This window comes from Montipora capricornis, chromosome 1, assembly GCF_036669925.1.
Source record: "Montipora capricornis isolate CH-2021 chromosome 1, ASM3666992v2, whole genome shotgun sequence".
Taxonomy (NCBI): domain Eukaryota; kingdom Metazoa; phylum Cnidaria; class Anthozoa; order Scleractinia; family Acroporidae; genus Montipora; species Montipora capricornis.
In genome coordinates, this window is record NC_090883.1 from 52,064,840 (window position 1) to 52,087,801 (window position 22,962).

At 40.1% G+C, this 22,962-nt stretch overlaps 1 protein-coding gene across 7 annotated transcripts in view; it reads left to right on the plus strand.

The window, feature by feature from the left end:
* LOC138048061 (natural resistance-associated macrophage protein 2-like) overlaps nt 1-22,962 on the plus strand; it is a 44,340-nt gene that overhangs the window by 15,938 nt on the left and 5,440 nt on the right. For 4 of the 7 annotated variants that reach the window (XM_068894585.1, XM_068894584.1, XM_068894582.1 and 1 more), the window contains 18 exons: nt 317-364; nt 2,480-2,510; nt 3,803-3,903; nt 4,860-4,906; nt 6,520-6,590; nt 8,520-8,587; nt 8,724-8,813; nt 9,689-9,754; nt 11,713-11,782; nt 12,480-12,538; nt 14,474-14,503; nt 15,280-15,330; nt 17,153-17,200; nt 18,182-18,271; nt 19,573-19,602; nt 19,966-20,115; nt 21,171-21,244; nt 21,400-21,475. In XM_068894585.1, coding sequence (XP_068750686.1) covers nt 317-364; nt 2,480-2,510; nt 3,803-3,903; nt 4,860-4,906; nt 6,520-6,590; nt 8,520-8,587; nt 8,724-8,813; nt 9,689-9,754; nt 11,713-11,782; nt 12,480-12,538; nt 14,474-14,503; nt 15,280-15,330; nt 17,153-17,200; nt 18,182-18,271; nt 19,573-19,602; nt 19,966-20,115; nt 21,171-21,244; nt 21,400-21,475 — 1,200 coding nt within the window. The remainder of the gene's footprint in view (nt 1-316; nt 365-2,479; nt 2,511-3,802; nt 3,904-4,859; nt 4,907-6,519; nt 6,591-8,519; nt 8,588-8,723; nt 8,814-9,688; nt 9,755-11,712; nt 11,783-12,479; nt 12,539-14,473; nt 14,504-15,279; nt 15,331-17,152; nt 17,201-18,181; nt 18,272-19,572; nt 19,603-19,965; nt 20,116-21,170; nt 21,245-21,399; nt 21,476-22,962) is intronic. The other 3 variants (XM_068894586.1, XM_068894587.1, XM_068894583.1) reach the window with 1 other exon arrangement.

The window sequence follows — 22,962 nt, forward strand, 5'->3', positions numbered from 1 at the left end:
CCCACACATGCAGCATGATTATTATTCTCAGACTGGTAGTTTGTAGAAAACAAGTCATGTCATTTATAACAGAAACTCTAACAACTTTAATAATTCCATTATAAATTAAAAACTAGAGGATCCCTTGCCATTCCCCTCACCCCTATAGACAGTACTGATTCCAGTGTCCTTTAAAATATATTTGTGAAACATTCTAAACAGCATCCAAGGAATCCACTGTTATGTTAATGGGGTACAATGTAGGTAACATAACATTGATAGAAGAAGTGGTTAGTAATCTCCTCTGCAGCAATTAACTATTGGCTCTTTTGTGCAGTTGCTCTGGGTTCTCATGTGTTCAACAATTATGGGACTTCTGATGCAGGTAAACAAAATAATGTTATATAGCTGAATTTTTTCCCTCAACAGCGCATGCTGTCATTGGTTGCTTCGAGGTCACATGACATCTAACAATAAAACTGTTTCGCACCACAAGTTTCTGAGAGGGCAACATTGCAAAATCTATGACATTAGAGGGTAACAGTGCACCGTTACACTGCGAATGTTGACCAATGACCACTGTTGTTGTTGCCATTGCTTGTTTTTCCTTTTGTGCTATATAACAAACCACTTAATGTCCCTATTAATCCTTTGATGCCCAAACCAGCCTAAACTGGGCAGACTTCACTCTGTCTAATGCCAGACAATGTTACTCATCAATGGGGAACCCTCGGAGTGAACAGGTTATTGACTGGTCCCTCGGGAAACGGTTAATTTTGTTTCCCTTGAATCTCAATGTTTGGCTACTACGTGGTGTAAGCCTCGCACAAAACGAGAGCACACAAAACGTCTTGAGAGCCGTCTTAAAACTTTTGTTTAGGCCTAATTAAGCCAAAACAAAAGTTTGAAGACGGCTCTTGGGAAGTTTTGTGCGCTCTCGTTTTGTGTAAGGCTTACACCATGTAGTAGGCCAATGTTTCTCTCGGCTGAGCCTCGGGGAAACATGGAGATTCTAAGGAAACAAAGTTAACTGTTTCACTCGGGACCAGTCATTAAAGGGTTATTGTTATGTACCTCGACTTTTGCTTAACAAAACAAGCACTGTGATTGGTTGGTTCTTGGTCACATGCCCCTGATCAAATTCAAATGTATCCCATTCTTGATACAATTCCACAGTTGTTGCCCGCTCCGGATGTTTTGCTGCGATTGTGGATGGAACAGTCTAAAATTAATATACAACAAAGCACTTAATGTCTGGTCCCTTGGGAAACTACAGTAGTTAGTTTTGTTTTCCTTTGAGTCCTGACGTTTTTCTCGACTTCGTCTCGAGCGGAAAACATCAGGACTCTCGGGAAAACAAAACTAACTGTTTCCCTCGGGACCATACATTAAGTGTATAATGGTAATAGACCTTGGTTTGATAGAGACTGATGATTTAATCCCTACCCATTTAACCCGTTCATCCCTGAAGCAGTCTCCGTTGGTTATAGTAAAATTGTCTTGCATTCAACAGAGGAAAATCCATAAGTCTCACTCTCGTGCTAAGGACTGCAAGGGTTCATGGGTGGACCTGCCCCCATCATCTGGCATTCTATATGCAGAGCAAACTCTATAAGACTCTCAGGACTGAAAGGATTAACCAAGTTTTCATTTCTTGCTCCTCCTCTGGGAGTCTGTTATGGACCTCTACTCTTTATGTATTTTAACCTGTGACACCTCAAACGCCCCAGGATGCCTCCAGTTGATGAGTAAAATCGTCTGCCTTTAGACAGAGTAAAATCTGTTAAGTCTCACTCCCAGGGTTCAATGGGTTAAAGGAGTTTTTAATTGTTGCAATGTTTTTGTCACCATTAATTATCCCAAGGATTATGACCTCAGGTGTAACTAGCCAGTAAGGAAGATTCATAATATGTCTGACAGTTACTGTAATACATGTAATTTATTATACTTGTCCGTCTATACTGCTACAACAAGTTGCAAAAATAGTGGAGACACTTCACCCTCTTGGGGAGTTATTAATTTACCTATTATCTCTCACACTGCAGCCACCCTCCCCCCCTTATCAGTGTTGCTAGCAAGACAAAAAAATGTTGCAAACTTAAACATTCAACGTTGAAAGAGGGCGATGGGAAGGGAAGTGGAAAAGCTTTAAATTCTAGATATGGCGGGTATTGGAAGCTAGAAGCTAGTTTTTTAATGGAAGTGTCTCAACAAGTTTACAACTTGTTGTAGAACTGACATTGCCAGATTTGTTACTCGCCCCTGCAAATGTGACCAGTAACGAGATGGTATTTGTTAATCCTGTCATTGCTTTTAGCAAAAAATGTAATGTATTTATGGTCATAAAAGTTTCAGTGAAAGCATACATTAATAAAATTTGAATTAATTCTTGCTGGGAGAATGCTAAAGCAGGATCATAGTCTTTTTTTTTAAAAATGAGATTTACCCTTCGGTGTTCCACATGTTTATGTACCTACTGTGTGTTTTTCGTTTTCAACAGAGACTGTCACTAAGATTAGGAACAGTGACAGGTGAGAGTAATTGAGGGATCAGGTTTGTTTGCTTTTGTATAATTGACTACTTAATGCTTTGGTGCGCAATAAAAGACAATACACACAACTTGGGCGTAAACGAGGGGCAGGGAATGTACTGGCAAGGCGCAGATAATACCCACTGCCGGTATGGACCACCGGATGAGGGGCCTCGGCAATTAGCCGAGGGGGTGCCTCATGCCTGTGTTGCAAGGCGGGCATAGTTGCTGGCATAATGTCCTGGGGCCAAGTTAACCCAGTCCAGCAGAGTAACAATATGCCCCCTCCCTAACGGGGCTTCAGCACAGGGCTGAAGGGGTGCCACAGGCAGCAATTCCCCGCCCATATTTATTAAGGAGAACTATTGAACAGGTTACAGAAGCTCATAAGGAAAAAATAAAATAAAATACAAGAGAACCAGATCGCAAAATGGGAAAACGGGCGGGAGGGAGGGATTAAATTGCTCAACGGAAAAAACAGAACTAGTTGAGCTGTGGAAATGTCAAACTGAGAAGGCTCGCATGGCGGGATGAATGAAATAGCCGAATAAGGTAGTCACGTGATGGGAAGTCACGCTCTCCTCCCAGGGGCTGCCCAGTATTTGCTTACCAGCATTAACATCTATTTTATTCTAAAATATCATTTTAATAAATTGTGACCAATCTGTTTTTGTTTTGTAATTGGACCTAAGATTCCTTTGAAGTTTGCTCATCGTAGCAAGGCTAGAAAGCATTTTAAGCTAGGCTTAAAACAAAGTAATGATTAAGTTTGAATAATCACCAATGTGAAAAAGGTCTATCTGGCTTGTAATTTGTTGTTTTACAGTGATTTTTGTTAAGTATGTAATTGTCATCTTCAACTTGGGAGATATTTAATGTTAGTATTACTTTAAGACCGCTCCACTATAATGTCCAGTCGCCAAGAAGCCATTGGGAAAACAAGGATGAGCACCATGGTGTTTTAAACTCACTTTGAGGTCTTTGCGTAGACAAGAATGGCTGGGGTGCATTTTGCTTATGGCTGTTCCTACATAAGACTCAGTTCTGATAAGAAAGGGGCAGTTCAGTTCTGAAATTGTACGTTTAATGAATAATTTCCTATCATAACCATCACTTCCTATTATTACTACCTCAGAAACGGTGCTCTTCCACTGCCTTTGAAGCAGAGGGTAATTGCAAAGTGCAGCTTGTAATAGTGTATTACAAAATTAATGATATCATAGAAGCAATTGAACTGTGTTGGTTAAAGAGGGCAATGACTTGTACTAAATGCCTAGTTTGGTTCTTTTTTAGGCAAGCATCTTGCTGAAGTGTGTTATGACAATTACCCCAAGATACCACGAATCATTCTCTGGGTTATGGTAGAGATTGCAATCATTGGCAGCGATATGCAGGTATTAATTTCAGAGATGTACAGTGTATGTCTATTCTTGTTATCGTACAGTACATGTAATTGAGCATGTTCTTTTTAATTGGTCATTTGGTCAAATGGCATCTAAAGTTTGTGCAGTGGATGACAGTATCTTAATTCAGTAGAACTTTTGTATTTGGTTTTTTATTACATGTACGTGTAACAATCCAAAGTGATAATTTATCGATCTTTTTTGATCCTCTTCATGCCCTTCAGTGTTGAGTGCTTTGCAGAAGTTTTGCACAACTGTTTGATGAATTATTGGCTTTATGGCTGTTATGCAAACAACTTTCCTCTACTCTGGCAAACTTCACTTGATATCTTGTCACTACCCTCAAACTATTATGAAGAATGAATTGAAGCAATGGCGTGTATTGGTATTGCAGCCTTCTCAAAACCGGCCGGTCGACGGCTCAATGAGCCGCCTCAGAAAGCTTGACCGTCTCCTTCCAGTCAGAAAATTTTTAGCTCGAACGTGAAGTCACTGGAGATATTATAAAACCTTGAAAAAAGTTTGTTTCACGTACAAATTTGCCCCCGCAATATTTTTTGGCGTTGCACACATGAAATGTTTATTTAACTAACATTCCAGTATTTCTTGTCAGACTCCAAGCAAGTGTCAATTCCATATGCGAAATTGTGTCACTTTAAATCCCCCAGATTGCACTAAATTGCATCTGTGAGTGTCTAAATTTAAAAAATTCCCTTGGGAGCATGCCCCCAGATCCCCCTAGAAGCTTGCGTCCTTTGGGCACTCGCTTGGCCTGGGGTGCCTATACCACCAAACCGTCTCCGCTTTCCTTATGACCTGCTCCCAAAAAATATTTTGAGAAGGCTGGTATTGAGTAAATGAAAGCAACAACTATAGCCTTGAATCCTTGCATTTGTATGCCTTTGCGTAATTAAAACTTTTTAATTAAGATAGTCTTTCCCTTGTAGGAAGTAATAGGAACTGCTATTGCTTTCAATCTCCTATCAGACGGAAAGTAAGTACAAGAGTTGTGAACACACTTACACCTCAAATGCCCTAGGATTCCCCCAGTTGACAAAATTAATTAGGGTTTCAAAACTCTGAAGAGACACTCCCTTTAGAATGATTGACGCTACAACACTATATCACGTAACAGCAATGTTATGGTACCATGTGAAACACCGATTATTTCCAAACAAGATGGGATCATTGCTGTGATGTAATAAGTTACCTTGGCAATGGAAAAGCACAGTGAAAACACACTGTATTTTGGCTTTTGTTGCTCGTATCTCAAAAACAAACTGGGTGACCCCCATTTTTTATTGCTGGAAAGTGATCAGAAGGCCAACATGAAACTTTCTGCAAAGTTACAGTGCTGGAAATAACAGTCAGTCATCGGACATTGTCCGACCAAATTTTGAAAATGTCCAGCCAATTTCACATTATGATCGGACACGATGACCGAACATCTCACCAGCACATCTTGAGTTATCTCTCTTCAAGGTGTTGTCAGTCAATACATTATGTCCGGTCCAATTTGTCAAATGTCCGACCAAAATGAAGATTTGAAAGGACATATGTCCTGTGAATAAAGAAAAATTATTTCCAGCACTGAAGTTAAGCAAGATTCTGTGCAGCAGAATCAGAGCCACCTTAACAAAATCACATATTTGAGGTGGCTCTGAATCCACGATACAGAATTTTCTTAAACTTTGCTGGAAGTTTTATGTTGGCCTTCTGATCACTTTCCAGCAATGAAAAATGGGGTCAGTGAGTTTGTCTTTGAGATACATGTATGAGTAACTAAAATAATACAAAATATAGGTTGTTTTTACAAGGCTTTCTTGTTGCCACGGTGACTTGTAATTGGAGTTTCATGCGGTACCATAATATTGCTAATTAACAATTATTCCACGAGCGCACATTGGATATGAGATGATAGATAGCGAATGAGGCGCGTAGCGCTGAGTTGGCTATAATCATCTCATATCCAACAGGCGTGAGTGGAATAATTGTTTTATTAAAAATGCCCCCAAAATAAAGAAAACTAGACTACAATGAAAATAAAAAGGCCCAAAAAAGCATGCATGTGCCTGCCATGTTTGTAGATCATGGTATAATGGCTCATAACCCATGATGGCTTAGCCAATCAAAACTCTTGAATTGCATTATCCAATGATCCAGTTTTTAATAATATATGGTACAGCACAGTAGTGCCAATCCTTCTAGTAAGAACATTGCTTGAAAGCGCTGAAACGCTTTGAGCCACCTTAAGTGTCCTTCCCAGGGGTCAATGGGTTAGACCTTCCTAGTATTACATGTAGGTACAGTACTTGACTTTCAGCAGCCACAGTGGCTCACTTGATCAGAGCCTGCTTGTATCCCAGTTTTGTAGTATGACAAAGGAGGCAGAGAAGAGAGACCCTGGCCCGAACGAGATTGTAAGACCAGCCCATTTCAAAGAGAAAACAAAAATGGGGGATTGCTCCAAGGAAGAGTTTTAACCTTTGCAGACTCCCTGATATTTTTCCTGCAGGACAAGTTGCTGTCATTGTTAGATCTGAACTTGTGAGAGTGCATACTGAGAATAATGATTGTATATTACCTTTCTTTGTTTTTTATTGACAGAATTCCTCTGTATGCTGGTGTTCTTATCACAATCACAGATACATTTATTTTCCTGTTTCTCGATAAATATGGTATGTACAATAACCACAATTTAAAGCAAATTGTGCATAAAATACACAAGGTTTCTTTATTGAATAAGCAAGTTTCGGTATTCATTAGCAGGAAAATTTTCTTACAGAAGGTATTGTGCTATTAAAAATTTGTAATTCTTATTAATTTTATCCGTGGAATTCAAGGCCCTTTGTACAATGTATCAGTGAGTCATTAGCCATCAAAATCTAAAAGATCATTTAGATGAAAAGAGCTAATGAGTCCATACATGTAATTATGTTTATTCTCAACACCTCCAACAACTGCTGTGAACTTTCTGAATGAGTTTTTCCAATGACTTGTAAGAAATTTTCCAGCGGTGTTTCTCTACACCTTCAGTGGGCCAGTGATGATTCCAATGGATATCGAATGGCTTGTGTCATTTGATAGTAAACCATTGGTGTGCGCTTTTGCATGGGAGGTCTTAATTTTTAACGAAAGGTTCTTCAAAGGTTGTCAGGTCTATCTTGCAAATTTTCCTGAACTCTTCAGTTCTGATTTTTTGGCTGACTGATTAGATTATAACATACTTATGTCATGCGAGGCAAACTGGTAAACAATAAACTCACCCATAGGAACCTTATGGTGTTAATAAAGACCAGTCTGAGAATGTCATGCACTGAAAAAAAATCTGCATTATCCCAATGACTTTCCAGTAATTTATTTTCCCACTTATCCTGCCTGTCAATTGTATGGAATGTTCCAGAATTAAACTACTGTGTGTATATATAGGAAATTGCGTGAACACGAGTGATGTTTGGAAAGTTTTTAGAATTTCGTGAGCTATAAGCGAGTGCAATTTGAGAGCTTTCAAAACATCGCAAGTGGCCATAAATCATGAAATGCACGAGCAATCTCATACAATTTTGTACTATATTTTTAATAATAATAATAATAATAATAATAATGATAATAATAATAATCCACAAAATCATTCCATAGCTGTGTTTCCATAGCAACTTCTGTATTTCACTCTATAAGCTCTTTTGCACTCTATAACCTATTTATGCATTTGTCATTGACCAATCAGAAATCTGATAGTCTGTTTTATAATTCTTGAAAATAATATGACTAATTAAGACTTAATTATCATAATGATGTATGTCACAATAGGTCATTTCACTGTAAATATTCTTGTTGTACTGAAAACCCACTGAGAAGGCTCTGGGTTTCAAATGCATCCCTCCTCATGAATGCTGACACTACTAAAAATGAAACTGTGATGAGCATGTGTTTCTAAGTAATGATAATTATTAAGTACAGTGGAACCTCCATTCACCAAGGGACACCCTCGGGACCAGGGCAGGTGTCCCCTGAATAGTGGTTGGGTTGGAGTCGAAGATTAGTATAAACATTTTTCCAGGACTAAATTCTGTGTCCCGTGATTGGAGGTGTCTCCAAGGAGATGTTCCACTGTAATGTGTGACTTGGATTTTGTACCTCTCCATGTTACCTTTGTGGGAGGCACGGTGGCCTCATGGTCAGTGTGCTCGACTCTGGATCGAGTGGTCCGGGTTCGAGTCCTGGCTGGGGACATTTTGTTGTGTTCTTGGGCAAGACACTTTACTCTCACGGTGCCTCTCTCCACCCAGGTGTATAAATGGGTACCGGTGAATTTAATGCTGGGGGTAACCCTGCGATGGACTAGCATCCCATCCAGGGGGGGAGTAGAAATACTCCTAGTCACTTCATGCTACAGAAACCGGCGATAAGCGCCGGCCTGGTGGGCCTTCTGGCTTGTAGCAGACTTGCCTTACCATGCTACCTTTTACTTTAATTTCCAAAAAAAAAACCATTATTATAAAGTGTCTTTCTTCAAAACCTCTTTATCACTGTACATGTAGGTGCATAATCTTGATGAGACACACATGAAATGATGTTCACGTTCCTCAACTTCATCATCTTTTCAGGTCTTCGAAAACTGGAGGCATTTTTTGGCTTTTTGATAACAGTAATGGCCTTATCATTTGGCTATGAGGTATGTTCCTAATGTTATCTATTTGTACTTGTGTGCGTAAGACAGCAAGCATTCTACCTGTCAGTTAGTTATGTTATGAAGTTAATTACCCCTACTGTCACTGTTGCATGATTTCAACTTTGTGTTTTTTATGCAGTACTTCAAAGTTCTTCCAGACCAGGGCGAAGTTATGAAAGGCCTTTTCATACCATGGTGTAAAAATTGCGATTCTAAAAGTATTACTCAGGTATGGATACGTAGAAAACAGGGAAGCCTCTCCTAAGCGTTGTGTATTGTTAGCCAACAGGATCAGGCGTTGGTTACCGGTGGTGTGGGTCATTAGGAGCAAGAAGTCCCCAGTTTGATCTTAAGTGACCTGAACATCTGTTTCAACTTTCGTTTGATTCATGTAGAGCTTCCATACACATGTAGAGCTCACCAACAGAGCCAGGTGGGGGTAAAGGGTTCACTGTCTGCTTCCATTGGTACCAGCCTCAGAGCTGATGGAACTACTGACGTTAAATTGAAATTAGCTGTTTTTGAACATTGAGCAAGTCTTATTCCATTAAAGATCTTTTTCAACATTTTGATGCAGTAGCTTTGGATTGTTTAACTGGCTCTCCAACATTATTGGCTTTCGATATCAACAACCAATAGTATAAATTATCCAGTTGTTTAAGAAAGTCATGAGTTATAAGTAACTGTCATGGCAAGTGAATGAGTAAGTCAGAATTTGAACAAAATGATGTGGCTTGCACCAAACGTGGGAAAATTTGTGTGTACAATTCACATCATTTTATTAACCAATCGCAAGCTCCTATTCACTGTTGTTAATTTTATGTGGACAAAGTTAATGACGTGTCAAATTCTCTGTTTATATTTTAAAAAGAGATAAAAGTGTAGACTGCTAGCAGCCCTTTTAAGTCATTTGAGCCGCCCTCTTTAGTTATACAAGCGAGCCAAAGAACCATGGGGAGAATGGGGAGAGAGCAAGAAGTACATGTAGCTACCTACTTCTTGCTCAAAGCACCCAAACTCCTTTAGAAACACCTCAAGACAGGTCTGAGGTTGTCCTCAAGATTTATTGCTCATTTCTTTCAATAACATTTTTTTGTTCTTCAGGCCGTTGGTATAGTTGGAGCAGTGATTATGCCTCACAATATGTACCTACATTCAGCTTTAGTAAAGGTTAGGATTACTTATTTTGAGTGATTCTGTAGAGTTCAGTACAATCGTTGGTTGACCACTCCCTCTTTGGGTCGTGTCGTACCTCATTGAACAGGCTTCAGGATTGGCCAAAAGAACAATAGGACGAACAAAGAAAACAATAGGAAGTATGACACTATACAGCCAATGAAATATAGTGTTCATCAAGAGGTATGGCCCTACCCCGGGTCCTCCTTGTCTTTCCAGGACTAATTTACAACACTGTTTGAGGGACTCTGGGCTCATTGGTTTTTACCGTAGTTAACAGTGAATTAATAAAGCGAAAGGTGGCCCCATCTAGAACGAAGCCACCATTCTTTTTCAACAGTGCATGGGTTCTTTATTTTAATTAATATCCGATTTTCATTTTGTAATCGCTGTAACTTAGAACGTTTTGTCTGACCTGTATATTAGACAGTTTGAAGTGAATTTTGGGTGTTGTAACTAAGTAATTTACAGACTTGTCACTTTCACTCAAAGTTAAGCCCATTACCGGTATCAGAAACCCATAAGGGTTGAAACGTGTAACGCACGTTCACAGCTTCCGAATATTCAGTGCGAACTCATTGGTTGAATGGTTCAGTGCTAAGTACCATATTTGGAAACTCCTTGCTCTTGTTGTTCCAAATATGGTACTTAGCAAATTGAATATTTAGAAGCTTGTTTCCCAGCACACAAGGAACCGTTACACGTTTCAACCCTTATGGGTTTCTGCCGGTATATATTTGAGAAATTCTTCCTGGGTAGACGACTTCTCAGGATAAACTCCTTGCAAGGGTTGGATTAGTCTCCTTGTAAAATTACAGTTGTTGAGGAGATGTTGGTCTTTGGAGTTATATAGAAGAATTCTTACTTTCTGGGACTTATATGAAGTGAAGTCAAGTGAAGTGAAGCTATTAGTCTCTCCCCTTGGGGCTTTTTAGGACTAATTTACAATACTTTGTGGGGGACTTTTAACCAGACTGCTTGTTATGCAGTTTACAATTAATTTTAGGAAGTGAAAGATGCCCTTGACCAGATAAGGTCAGACCACAACCCCGGGGACTACGTCCCCTACTCTTTTCGAACAGTGAGTGGGTTCTTTAACATCCCACACCATTTAATTTCCAACAAGGGCTATGAGACGGGACCTCTGGTTTACAGTCATTATCCGAGAAAACTTGAAAGTCTAACCATTTGCAGATGTAATTACAAAGGCAGCACTTTCTCCTCAGTAATTTTAAGACCCAGGGATGGCGCAAGGGTGAGAGCACTCGCCTCCCACCAATGTGGCCCGGGGTCGATTCCCAGACTCGGCGTCATATGTGGGTGGAGTTTGTTGGTTCTCTACTCTGCACCGAGAGGTTTCCTCCGGGCACTCCGGTTTCCCCTCTCCTCAAAAACCAACGTTTGACTAGATTTGCGTTAATTGTTAATTTCAGTTTACAGTGTCCCCAATTAGCGCTCCAGCGCCAGAATGACTAGACACTTAAATAAAGTTCCTTTCCTTTCCAGAGGCTATTGATTTACGAACTCGTCGAGTGTTCTTCCAACTTACCAAGTGGTTTATCTTGCCTCTAAACCCTAGAAACTTGTGTTGTTCTGCTTTTATGTAATAATTCAGAAGACGCGCAAAATTTCCATGAGTTTACTGGCACAAAAAAACATAGCTGATTGACCAATCAGCGCGCGCGCATTGATTTGGTTATTACATTATAACATAACATATCCAACGCGCGCTCGTGGAGTAATTGTTAATTTTTCTTCCCAGTCCTGGGTGTGACTGATTGGCAGCTATAAGAGAGAGCAAGCCGGTAGCGTATCAACAAATCTGTATCTGTACCAAGATACGTGTATACAAATTTGTAATTTGTTTGGTTAACTGGAGTGGCTAAAAAAAATCATACAGTCTGATGCAGTTGTTAACGCTCTGTTCTTTGTTTTTTCCTTTGTTGCATTAGTCAAGATCTGTGGACAGAAACGACCAAAAAGCTGTAAGAGAAGCTAACATGTACTACTTCATTGAATCAGGTAGGATAGCTCGTTTTGTGCACACACAGACTTCGCTTATCAAGGCGATTTAACTTTGACAGGGGGCACATCAAACAAAATATCATCGAACCACTAACACTAATGATGCCCGTCCTTGTGGAAGCCTTGCAAACAACTGACGCAGTGGAAAATCTCTAGAGTTACCCTAGTGTAATTTTTTACATCAATACGGTCATGTGGGTTGTGTACTGTACAGATAATAGAAGCTGGTTAGACGTGTATTGTTTGTGACACCAACGTGGCAGTCATGATGTAACTTGCGCTGAGGTTAAGTGTATACTTCTTGCCAGTCAGACGAGTCTTCCCTTGTGCCTGTGCCTTACATGTAATACAGGGTTCAGAGCATTGCACTGATAAGTTATTGTGGGCAGGATTAGCGCCACTTTCTGTCAAATTACCCTGGTATCGTACGTGGTTTGCGGTGGAGTTACTCCAGTGTCTAAAGCTTGTGCACAAGCAAACACATTAACTTGTGATTTGGAAATTAGCGTCTTGTGTACTTTCAAGGGGTGCTTATTATCGAAAGGTTCTCGAGTTTGCGTATGCAGCTTTTGTTTTATTTTTGTCTTGTATATTAACTAGCTCTCAGTGCCGCACTTCTTGGATTCAGTGTACTCTGAATGTCACTACCAATGCTTAAATGACTTTATCTCTATCTCTGTTTTCTCTTTCCTAGCTATCGCACTGTTTGTTTCACTCATCATCAATATTTTCGTGGTGGCAGTGTTTGCAGAGGTGCAGTTGTTCATGATTTTTTTGGATTATTCAAAATACTGGTATTATCTGGTTGCATTCCAAAATTGCCTTGTCCATGTGCTCACAGGATAGCATCAATCAGACCCCTGTTTGCAATATTCAAGAGTGAAAAATGTCACTAACTAACTTACGTAATGATTTTTAGAATATAGGAAGCTCCAAATATTTGAGCTGCGGAATAAATGAAAGTTGGAAAGGTCGTCGCAGAGGGGGTATTAGGGACTTTTAGATTCTAATGACGAGGGCGAGAACGAGTACGAGATTTGACTGCCCGGTTTTAGCGAAAATACTTAGAAATATATAACCCGTACGATCAATCTTACTCTTTGTTTAAAAATAGAGTAGTGGTAGTCAGGAGCTGACATAGTAAGATAATGGTTTGACACGGACTAGTTCTTGTTTTTTTGTTTTTTTGATGTTTCGTGCAAAAAAACTAGTCAAACCATTATCTCACTAAATCTTACTCTTAGTTAGCCGTATAGGTTGCTTAGTTATTCTTATTGCTGGTAACGGAGCCTTTTTCGTGATCGAAAAATGCCAAAACTGCTACCGTGTTGTTGACTTGTTTTGACACGACGACGTTCTTGCAAAACCTCGTACTAAAATGACGACGGTATCACGTTTTTCCTGCCAAAATGGCGCTGGTTTGCGCTCGCTCACTGTTTTCTGTGAGAAAATCTCGTACTCGTAGTCGTTCTCGTCCTAGAATCTAAAGCTCTTTAATTACATGAGACCGGAACGAACTCAGACCGGTATGAACTTGCACCTTTTGACATCTTTTGTCTAATAAATATTTGGCTGGCCCAAAAGCATACAGGCTTGAAATTTCTGGAACCAGTCTGAGAATTGTTGTCATTTACATAAGAACGGTACTTCCTTTCCTTTCCTATCCTTTCGGTACGAACTCAGCCCGGTACGAGAATTTCTCGTTTCGTTCCAGCAACCGAGACGAAGTCAGACCGGTCTCAGTTCATTGTCAGGCTGGTAGAGCGGTTTTCAAATGAGTGTCGTAAAACCAAAACCAAAGTAATTACTTTGGCCAATCAAAAAGGACGGAGACAAATCCAGTAAACCAATCAAAACTCGAAGTAATTACACGTAGCCGACACAAAGCGCGGGAAAATGTGCACGCGCGAGCCACAATTGGTTTTGGTTTCACTTGTGATTGGTTGAAAAAGTGGCGCGAAAACTTTGAACCAATCACTGAGTGAAGTAATGCAAAACCAAAGTAATTCACTAATTACTTTCGACACTTAATTGAAAACCACTCTATCATGTAAACGCATAAAAAGAAATGTATTGGAGGCCGATACGAACTCGTGCCGGTCTGACTTCCTCCCGGTCTCATGCAAATACCCCCTTAATTAAGCACGTTCAGTAATTCTAAAGGAAGTCCCCAAAAATCTTTTCAGGCTTGAATTTTAAACCAATCAAAACTCGAAGTAATTACACGTAGCCGACACAAAGCGCGGGAAAATGTGCACGCGCGAGCCACAATTGGTTTTGGTTTCACTTGTGATTGGTTGAAAAAGTGGCGCGAGAACTTTGAACCAATCACTGAGTGAAGTAATGCAAAACCAAAGTAATTCACTAATTACTTTCGACACTTAATTGAAAACCACTCTATCATGTAAACGCATAAAAAGAAATGTATTGGAGGCCGATACGAACTCGTGCCGGTCTGACTTCCTCCCGGTCTCATGCAAATACCCCCTTAATTGAGCACGTTCAGTAATTCTAAAGGAAGTCCCCAAAAATCTTTTCAGGCTTGAATTTTTTTTTTTGCATAAAAAGCAAAAAAGCAGATCTTGACTATCACCAAAGTTTTATCTGTTGGGACTGCCCGTGGGATACATCACCCATAAATGATGCAAGGATCTTGTTTTAAATGAACCAATTTTTCTTTTTTTGAAGGCATTTCACGGGAGAACCTATTGGAATGTGGTGAGTTTATCATTAGAGAAGAGTTTTTTTCTTTCTAGAAACGGCGTAAAATGGGAAAGGCAGGTTAACCTTTTTGCCTAAAGCCTATTCACACGTGCGACACTATTAGTGTTGATGAAAACGATTTAACGAGTTAAATGCCAAAGTGAAGAAGGAATGATATTCCAGCGAAGTCGAAGTCCGAGATGGAGGATGAAGCCGACTCGTTTTACCGTGTTGGCATGGGACAAGTGTTTACCTTGACTTTGCATCTAACGTCACATGAGTGGAGGGCAAATGTAGCAAAAAAATAGGAAGCTCTGCATTTCTCGTCATTTGGCTTTTTAAGTAGCTAAAGAAAAGTTAGTAGTGAGTTTGATCTAAGACGACAGGAAAAAAGGCGTGACTCTCTACCTGTAAAGACTACTGGTGCAACATTTTCATGCAAAGTTTACTTGCCTTGTAGCAGATGAGCGCAAGATGATTCGATGTTGCTCCAATTTGTAGAGCATAAGTGCGCCATTAATTAGGGAAAATGAAATTATCTTAACCATATCAAGTGAAATTAAATTTTGGGTTTGGGTGCGAACGCAAAACCTAAGAACCGGGAAAGAACCCCTTGGAGAAGAGTAGAGAATCAACAAGCTCAACCCGGCAACGGATCCTGCGCCACATCGTGGAAGCCGCGAATGTTCTCAGCACTTTTTACCTCTGCTCCCTTTTTAATTAGTTAGCATTAACATCATAAGGACACAGTAACGCGTAGTGTTCTTACTTTTATTGTATTTTTTTTTTAGTATCCACGTTGCAATTCAAGTGATATCAGTCAAGCTGAAGAGGTCTTCGGCGTGAGTATTGTAATGCTTTTTATACATTGCCAACTCCTACCATCCATCGAAGAATAATTACTTTGTTGTTTTAAGGGCGTTCGCGCGAAAATCTTCCCACATTGAAATTTGTTTCATTTCTCACCTGAAGTTAGGTCATAAATTACTTATTCCAAAAATGAAAAAAAATTGGGGGAGGGGGGGGGGGGGGGTTGGGTGACCGACTTTGTTTCGGAGAAAAAGGTAAGGTAAAAATGTCCTAATTTCGATAGATAGGTCATCATAACGAGGTGCAGCCTTGTCTACTTATCCGTTGAAAATCATAAAAATAATATGTTAGAGTAAATGTTTATGTGCATAGAAATATAGGAGTGGGTTTTTTAGATAATTCCATGCAGCCGGGGATGTCGTAAACAGTAGAGTTAATCCTAAACGAGCGTTTTCGCTTGCGCTACCTGTTGTAACCACTTCCGGAACTCGGAACACAAGGAAAGAAAATTTTAAAAAAGACAACTTCTTACATTGTTATTTTTCATTTCATCATATTTTGTAGATTGTAAGAAGAGCAAGTGATTCATGTCTTAAACAATAGGGGTCACCGATGATCTAAACGAGTAAAATCGATGTGATGTTGCGAAGCTCTTGGAAAATTTAGTTTGTCATGATTTTGCGTGACCTGTCGGGGAACCCAAGACAGGATCGATCGATGAAAGTTTTTTGTAAAAAAAAAAACTTTCTCGAGCATAGCAACGTAGCAACGAAGTTTCAAGCAGGCGTTATCTTTATTTGGTAGGGTTTTGTATTATATCTCTCGGTTGCCGTCGTTCTCATCGTCTGGTGTCTTGTTTACAAAATATAATCTGTAGCTGTTTCCTCTTAGGTCCGCGTTATTCAAGGGCATGATGGGGAGAAGATAATTCTGCTCTATTTTCATGAAAGTAAAGGAAAAGAACTTGAAAAACATGCATTTATTTTGAACTAAGAAATTCGTAACGTAATAAAAACATTTTTAAAAACCAACTCCATTAAATTTACGCAACGTCGCTGACTCAAACTAACCTTCCTCGAGTTTTCAAAACTTTTAACCACAACTCAATTAGCTACCTTTTCCAGCCTTCCGATCCTTTCTCTTTAACGTTTCATGATGAATTGGATAGAAATCTGCCATTCTTTAGGTGACCTGGAAATTTTTCCCCGCGTTTTTGTCGCCACAAGATTTTAACTAATGCTAGAAGTAATGCGTGACATATTACAGTCGCGTTACCTGCGCAGTAGAAGGTGCCCACAAACAATTAGCGCGAACGTCCTTAAGCAAGGACGGTCCTGACCAGGACGACGACACAGAAAATCAGTAGGTTGAATGGGCAAAAGTAATAGCCCCGCACTAACCTGTAGTGGAAGAGTATTCTAGTGGGCGGCTTAATTACTTTCTTCGCAAAATTTTGCTGCCATCTTAAGTAAAGGAGATTCGGGAGAGAGACAAATTGCTATGAAGAGGATCAGATGAAGGGGGGGGGGGGAACCCCATCACTCAATGCCCCATCACTCAATGCCCCATCACTCAATGCCCCATCACTCAATGCCCCATCACTCAATGCCCCACTCAATCCCCCACTTAATCACTTAATCGCGTCATCACCTAGTTAATCTTGTTCCATTCCCATCCAACATCTATCCAACATGGCCGCTCGATGAACACGCATGTTACTCGCTCTCACAAACAGACGGTTACTTGTTCTCATTAATAAGACACCTGCACTGCAGGCTAGCCCCGCACATGCATTTTACATTTCTTTGTTTTCGTCATGTCTCTGAGGACTGAATTTTGGTTTATTCTTTGCAGTTACAGAAACAATCGAACACCACTATTGATGGCAATCTCTACAATGGGGTAATTAACGAGGGTAACCTATAACCGGTAACCCAGTAGTTTTCTTTTGCTGCTTCCACTTGCGAAATACGCAGCAGTTAGTTGGCTACAGGCGCAGCCGAAGAGTTGAACTGGGATCTACCCAGAAACAATATCAGCTGGTAGTCACAGCAAGAGATAAGTCCCGACACTTTTCAGGATCACTTTGAGTGACATAAAATGCTCCATTTCTTCGAAAGGAAAATGTTTTACTTCATTAATCTTTATAGTTGTTTTGGTTTCTATGGTTTTGAAAAAAAAAAAAAAACAGTCTTCAAAACAAACCAAACATGTATTTTAAAAACTTTAATGACCTTTGTTCCAGTTCAGCTCTTGGATAACTAGCGCTCTAAATTTTGAGATGATTTGCTCTTGGCTGTCACCCCAACGGGTTTGCCAAACAGGCACAGGCAACCAATCCAGCGGGCTAAACTGACTCGTTCCATGAATTATTTCACGTGTCGTGGTTGTCATGTATCAGAAGGCCAAGAGATCTTTTGCTTTGAAGAAAAGGAAGATTTTACACCATGGAAAAACCATGCAAAAACCATGCAACCTAAAATTGGCAACTGACAACGTCTAAGCTCAGCTTATGTTGGCTGGTTTCACGAATGAAACGCTTGACCTAAAGTGTTAATCGCAGAGGTGCTAACGTGTTGTTGAAGGCTCAGTTTTGCGGCCGTTTGTTAATGTTGTGAAACGATGAGCTTGTTTGTGATTGGCTCTACGTTCATTTCTGGTTTCGGGCACCACGAAAAACATTCGAAGCTCGCAAGTTTCCAGTCCCAATAGCAAGTACCAATACGTACTAATGGCCAAGGCGCCTCTAAGTTTGCTCTTGTTGCCAGTCCTTATGCTTGCGTTGCTAGTGAAAACAAGCCTCAAGACTAGAAAACTAATTGAATTTTGCCAACATTCTCAGGCTTGAAGTCGCCTCATATGTTGTTTGTGTTTTTCTTACAGGGTGTGTTTCTTGGCTGCATGTTCGGCCCTGCAGCATTGTACATTTGGGGAATAGGTATCCTTGCGGCAGGCCAGAGCTCCACAATGACGGTAAGAGATTGTTCCTAAAATGCCGGAAGACGTTTAAATACTTTGTAAATACTTTGTTTATAGTGGAAGTGCACTTAGCTATCAAGCTAGTTTATAGGCACCCCTATGACAATGATGAACTAAAAACCAGTCAACTTTCTAAGTGAAAGATCACCGCAGCATGTTAATGAAGCAATTAAAAGCAAAGAAGCTCGCAGAAAATGCAGGCTCACAGTGGAATCGGTGAAATATCAAGGTAGTTTTCCTTTGTATCTTCCCACATTACCCCTACTGAGATTTGTCCTCTAGGCGAGGAGGCTGCGTCATTGTAGTCCGCGCGTATTTAGAGCCAAAAGTCAGTGATATGGTGTTACATATATATTTCTATCACTGTTACTATCAAAGTTAGAGATAACAAGTTAAACCGACGTTTCGGAGTAGACATCACTCCATTATCAAGGTAAAAATGTTCTATGATGCTAAAATTACAGTATTAAAAACGATTGACGCTAAGAATTAACATAATAAGCACGTGCGAAATTGGCTATAAAAATACTTTAGCACGAATGGAATCCGATTGCACATTGAGGCTAGGCTTAAGTGTTCTTATAAATAACATTTCAAACACTAAGCAATCAAATTTGTTTTTACATTTTTTGAGCACCTCAAAGCGTTTAAGCAGGTCCCGAGGCAATTTCCAAAGGAGCAATAATTCTGAATTTTCGTTTGCATTACCCGTGAATCATAATATTCAAAACATTTTAGGACAGTGTAGCGGAACACAAATTTCCTCATTGGCTTAATGTCGTAATAGCACATTCTATGAAGCACCACACGGAAACCATTTCGCATGTCTGAATGGAGTAACTCTTTCCCGCGCCGGCAACTTAAGTGTTGACTGTCGCTTGTGAATACGTAAAATAGAATATTGAGTTTTGATGCCAGAGGAAAATCGGACTATCGAGAGAGAAACCTCTCATGGGATCTGTTTGTACCTACCGATGTGGTCATCTTTATTCTCATTTCTGTTGATAGATTAAGTAAATGATTGATTTCTAAAGAAAACTCGTTCTCAGCTTTTTAATCCCTGAAGTGGTTAATGTTCCCTTATTCCCTAAGATATTTTGTTTTTGTTTCCCATTTCCCCGTTCAAATTAGCCATGTTCCATTGCTTCGAAAGCCTCAAAGGGAAGACGTTTCGACCTGAACTTGAACTTGGACTTGAAAATGACCGTAGAACGTTAACTTTTTATCACTTGTTCTTACTAGTAGATGTTTATCTGCATACTTGTTAATTGATTTCTTGACTGATTGTTTTCCAGGGAACGTACTCCGGACAGTTTGCCATGGAGGTAAGATACGCCAAAGAAAGGTAGTGCTCGATATCAGTAGTAACAGAAACCCATAAGGGTTCAAACGTGTAACGGCCCCTTGTGTGCTGGGAAACAAGCTTCTGAATATTCAATTTGCTAAGTACCATATTTGGAACAACAAGAGAGAAACGTTCAACCAATCAGTTCGCGAGAACACCGTGACGCAATACCACCAATGTTCTCGCGCGAAATTAACTGGAGTGAGGGGTTTGCAAATATGGTACTTAGCACTGAATATTCGGAAGCTGTAAACGCGCGTTACACGTTTCAACCCTTATGGGTTTCTGGTAGTAATCTTACAAGGTGTCAACAGCAAGGCATTGTTTTGTTTTTGTGTTTCAGGGTTTCCTAAGAATACAATGGACACGGTGGAAGCGAGTGTTGTTCACGAGATCCATCGCTATCGGCCCAACGCTTCTTGTAGCATCTCTCAAAGGTGTGGATGACCTGACGGGAATGAATGATTTCCTCAATGTGTTGCAGAGCCTTCAGGTATGGTAGATAGTATTTGCAAAATATACATGTAGCTCCCGCCTAACTTCAGCGGAACATGACATTCACTTGAACACGAAGAGTTTTGTAAAGTGTTTTGTCAGAGAGTATGTTTACGATTTCATGTTATGTTTCAGTGGTTTATCAGGTGAAAACGAACCCCGGCCGACTTTGAATATTCCCTTCAAACTAGTTCATCGACTTTTAAGGGCTTGTTAACCTGTGATTTTTGTCGCAGCAACTGGATGCAATTTCTGTTCTCGTGGAGTTGCAGAAATAAAAGTGTGTGTAAGCCAAGTGCAATTTCAGTAACATTTCGTTGCTGTTTTTTGGCCATAATATCGAAAGGGTGTTGAACTTTCGCTTCGGCAAAAGCTATATCGAGTTAGTTCAACAAAGATATCATTTCGTAAGAAGCCTTTATTCTGCAAAATGTCTAATATTCAGGGGAGGGTAGAAGACACGGGTTGAAGGGTAAGCCGGCAGTGTATGGAGGAATTTTTGTGGGGTGTGACCAGTAAGGATTTGTAGATTGTCCAAAGAACCCAGATCATTGAAATATTTGTCTTTAGTGTCCACAACATGCCGTAGTATGAAGTGCCCCGAGACATGATTTTCATGCAATGGATCAGAACAATGAGCCATAAATCGTGTTAACATGGCAAGCTTTTAATTCCGTTTATTGTCACGAACATGGCACACTTAATCTCCACAAGAAAGAGCATACTATGAAGGCTGGTGAACGGCTTGCCTCTTTAAATATATTTGAAGTATTGACACCTTTTTACTAGCACTGCTTTTTGATGCGGTTCCTCGAAAGGTTAGTAGTTTTGACACCTGACTTGCATCTTAGGCCCGTTTCCAACGTCGAATTTTACATGTGCCGAATCTGATGCAAATGAGTGAAAACAATAGATTTTTTTCATTTGCATTAGATTCGGCACATGTAAAGTTCGACGTTTGAAACGGGCCTAAGACTAACTTGAGCGCAAGCGTGGTGTAACAACGCCAGTAAAGGTATAATTATGTGAACTTAGCATTTTTTTCTCCTTCAGTTACCATTTGCTTTGATTCCCGTGGTGCAGTTCACAGGAGACCGAACAATCATGAATTCATTTCAGAATGGAAAGTAAGTAACTGCATTAAATATTCCTCTTGCGAGTGCGCTCTCGCCACTGAGCGATCCCTGCTCTCTGGATTTTTTGTTGTTTTGTAAGTTTGTTTTTCGACATACAGCATTTAAAAATAACCCTTAACTTAAGATCGCGTTTTTGTGTTCAACAGAATTATGCAAGGCTTTGCTTGGCTGCTTTCAGTTTTGGTTATAGGAATAAACATGTTTTTTGTAGTTGATTATGTGGTAAGTTACCTTCTTCTGTCTTGCGATTTTTCTTTTAAAGCAATTTTTATGAAGTTGGGTGGTGGAAGAAAATTACCTGACTGCTGATATTGACGAGCGAAATTAGGGAATAATTTCACGCGTGTTTTTCAAGTGAAATTATGTGATATTGGACAAAACGCAAGTGGAATTATTCTCTAATTTCATGAGTATGCCATTTGATTAGCTATTAATATCATGGCTGACAAATTACTTTCATAAGACGCCACTTTGGCATTCTCTAATTTCGAATTCCCCATAATACACTTTGTTTGCCCCCCAAATTTTGCATAAACTATTGTTTTGAAATGCTCTTGGGGACACTGCATATTCCCAAGAGCATTTGGAAACAATGGTTTATGCAAAATTTGGGGGGCAAACAAAGTGTATTATGGGGAATTCGAAAATAGAGCATTGTAGGAAATGTTGCCATGGCATCATTGTAATTTCGATTGTAAAATTATAAATTAACGCTGAAATTTCGCGCCAAAATTAAAGAGTAATTTTGTCACCATGTTATTAGCCCGGTAATTTTGCGTCAAGTTCTCGTACAGTCAGGGATAAGCATTCAGCTTTCTGCACTGATGGGTTGCTTGTGATCAAATGCTTGAACTCACGTGTATAAATTACGAAAGAGAGAAGTGATCCGCGTGCTTGTCTGGACAATTTAACAAATTGTACTATTAGGGAGCTTACGCAAGGAGGACGACGACGCCAACGAGAACGTCGTCCAAAAATATAATTTCCAGTTATTTTTATCATATGACCCGTACGGCCCCACGCGCGCTTTCATTGCAAAACTATTGAGAAAATCCCCGTATGAGGGCCGTACGCGATGGCGCGAGCAGGGCCGGAAAAAGCCGTCCGGCCCTGCTAGGATCGCATACGGCCCTTCGCGAGATGCGAGTTGAAACAACTTTGTTGCTATATAAATCCCGACTTTTCGGTCAAAATGAGCGATGTAAGTGAACATTCACATAGCGAATTTTATTACCCTGACAACCTGGTCCGGTTTGCTTGAAGCATGGGTTAGCGCTAACCAGCGTTAAATCCCATGGAAACCTATTCTTGGATTTCACATGACGTCACGTTCGCCATGATGGTGTCTCCAAACAATGAAATGGCGGCCATGTTGGTGTCCCGATCCAAACCTCCGGGAATTGAAAGCTATTATTATGCTAACGTCTTCTTTTGTTTTCGTTGAAAAACATGGCTGTTGATCACGTGAGTTAAACCCAAGAATAGGTTTGACACCTCTTAACCAACGGTTAGCGCTAACCAGGCTGCGCTCGGTCCGTACGCCATGACCGAGAGCCACATATTTTCCCGTCCGGCCTGACCTAACTCAGTCAATAAGAACATAATAACCCTAAGTCGTTCGGAATGGAAACTGTGTATCAACATTGCAGGAATAAAGTTGGCATGAATTGTGTGTGGTTGTTTGGGGAGAAAATTAAAAGTGTTTCGTC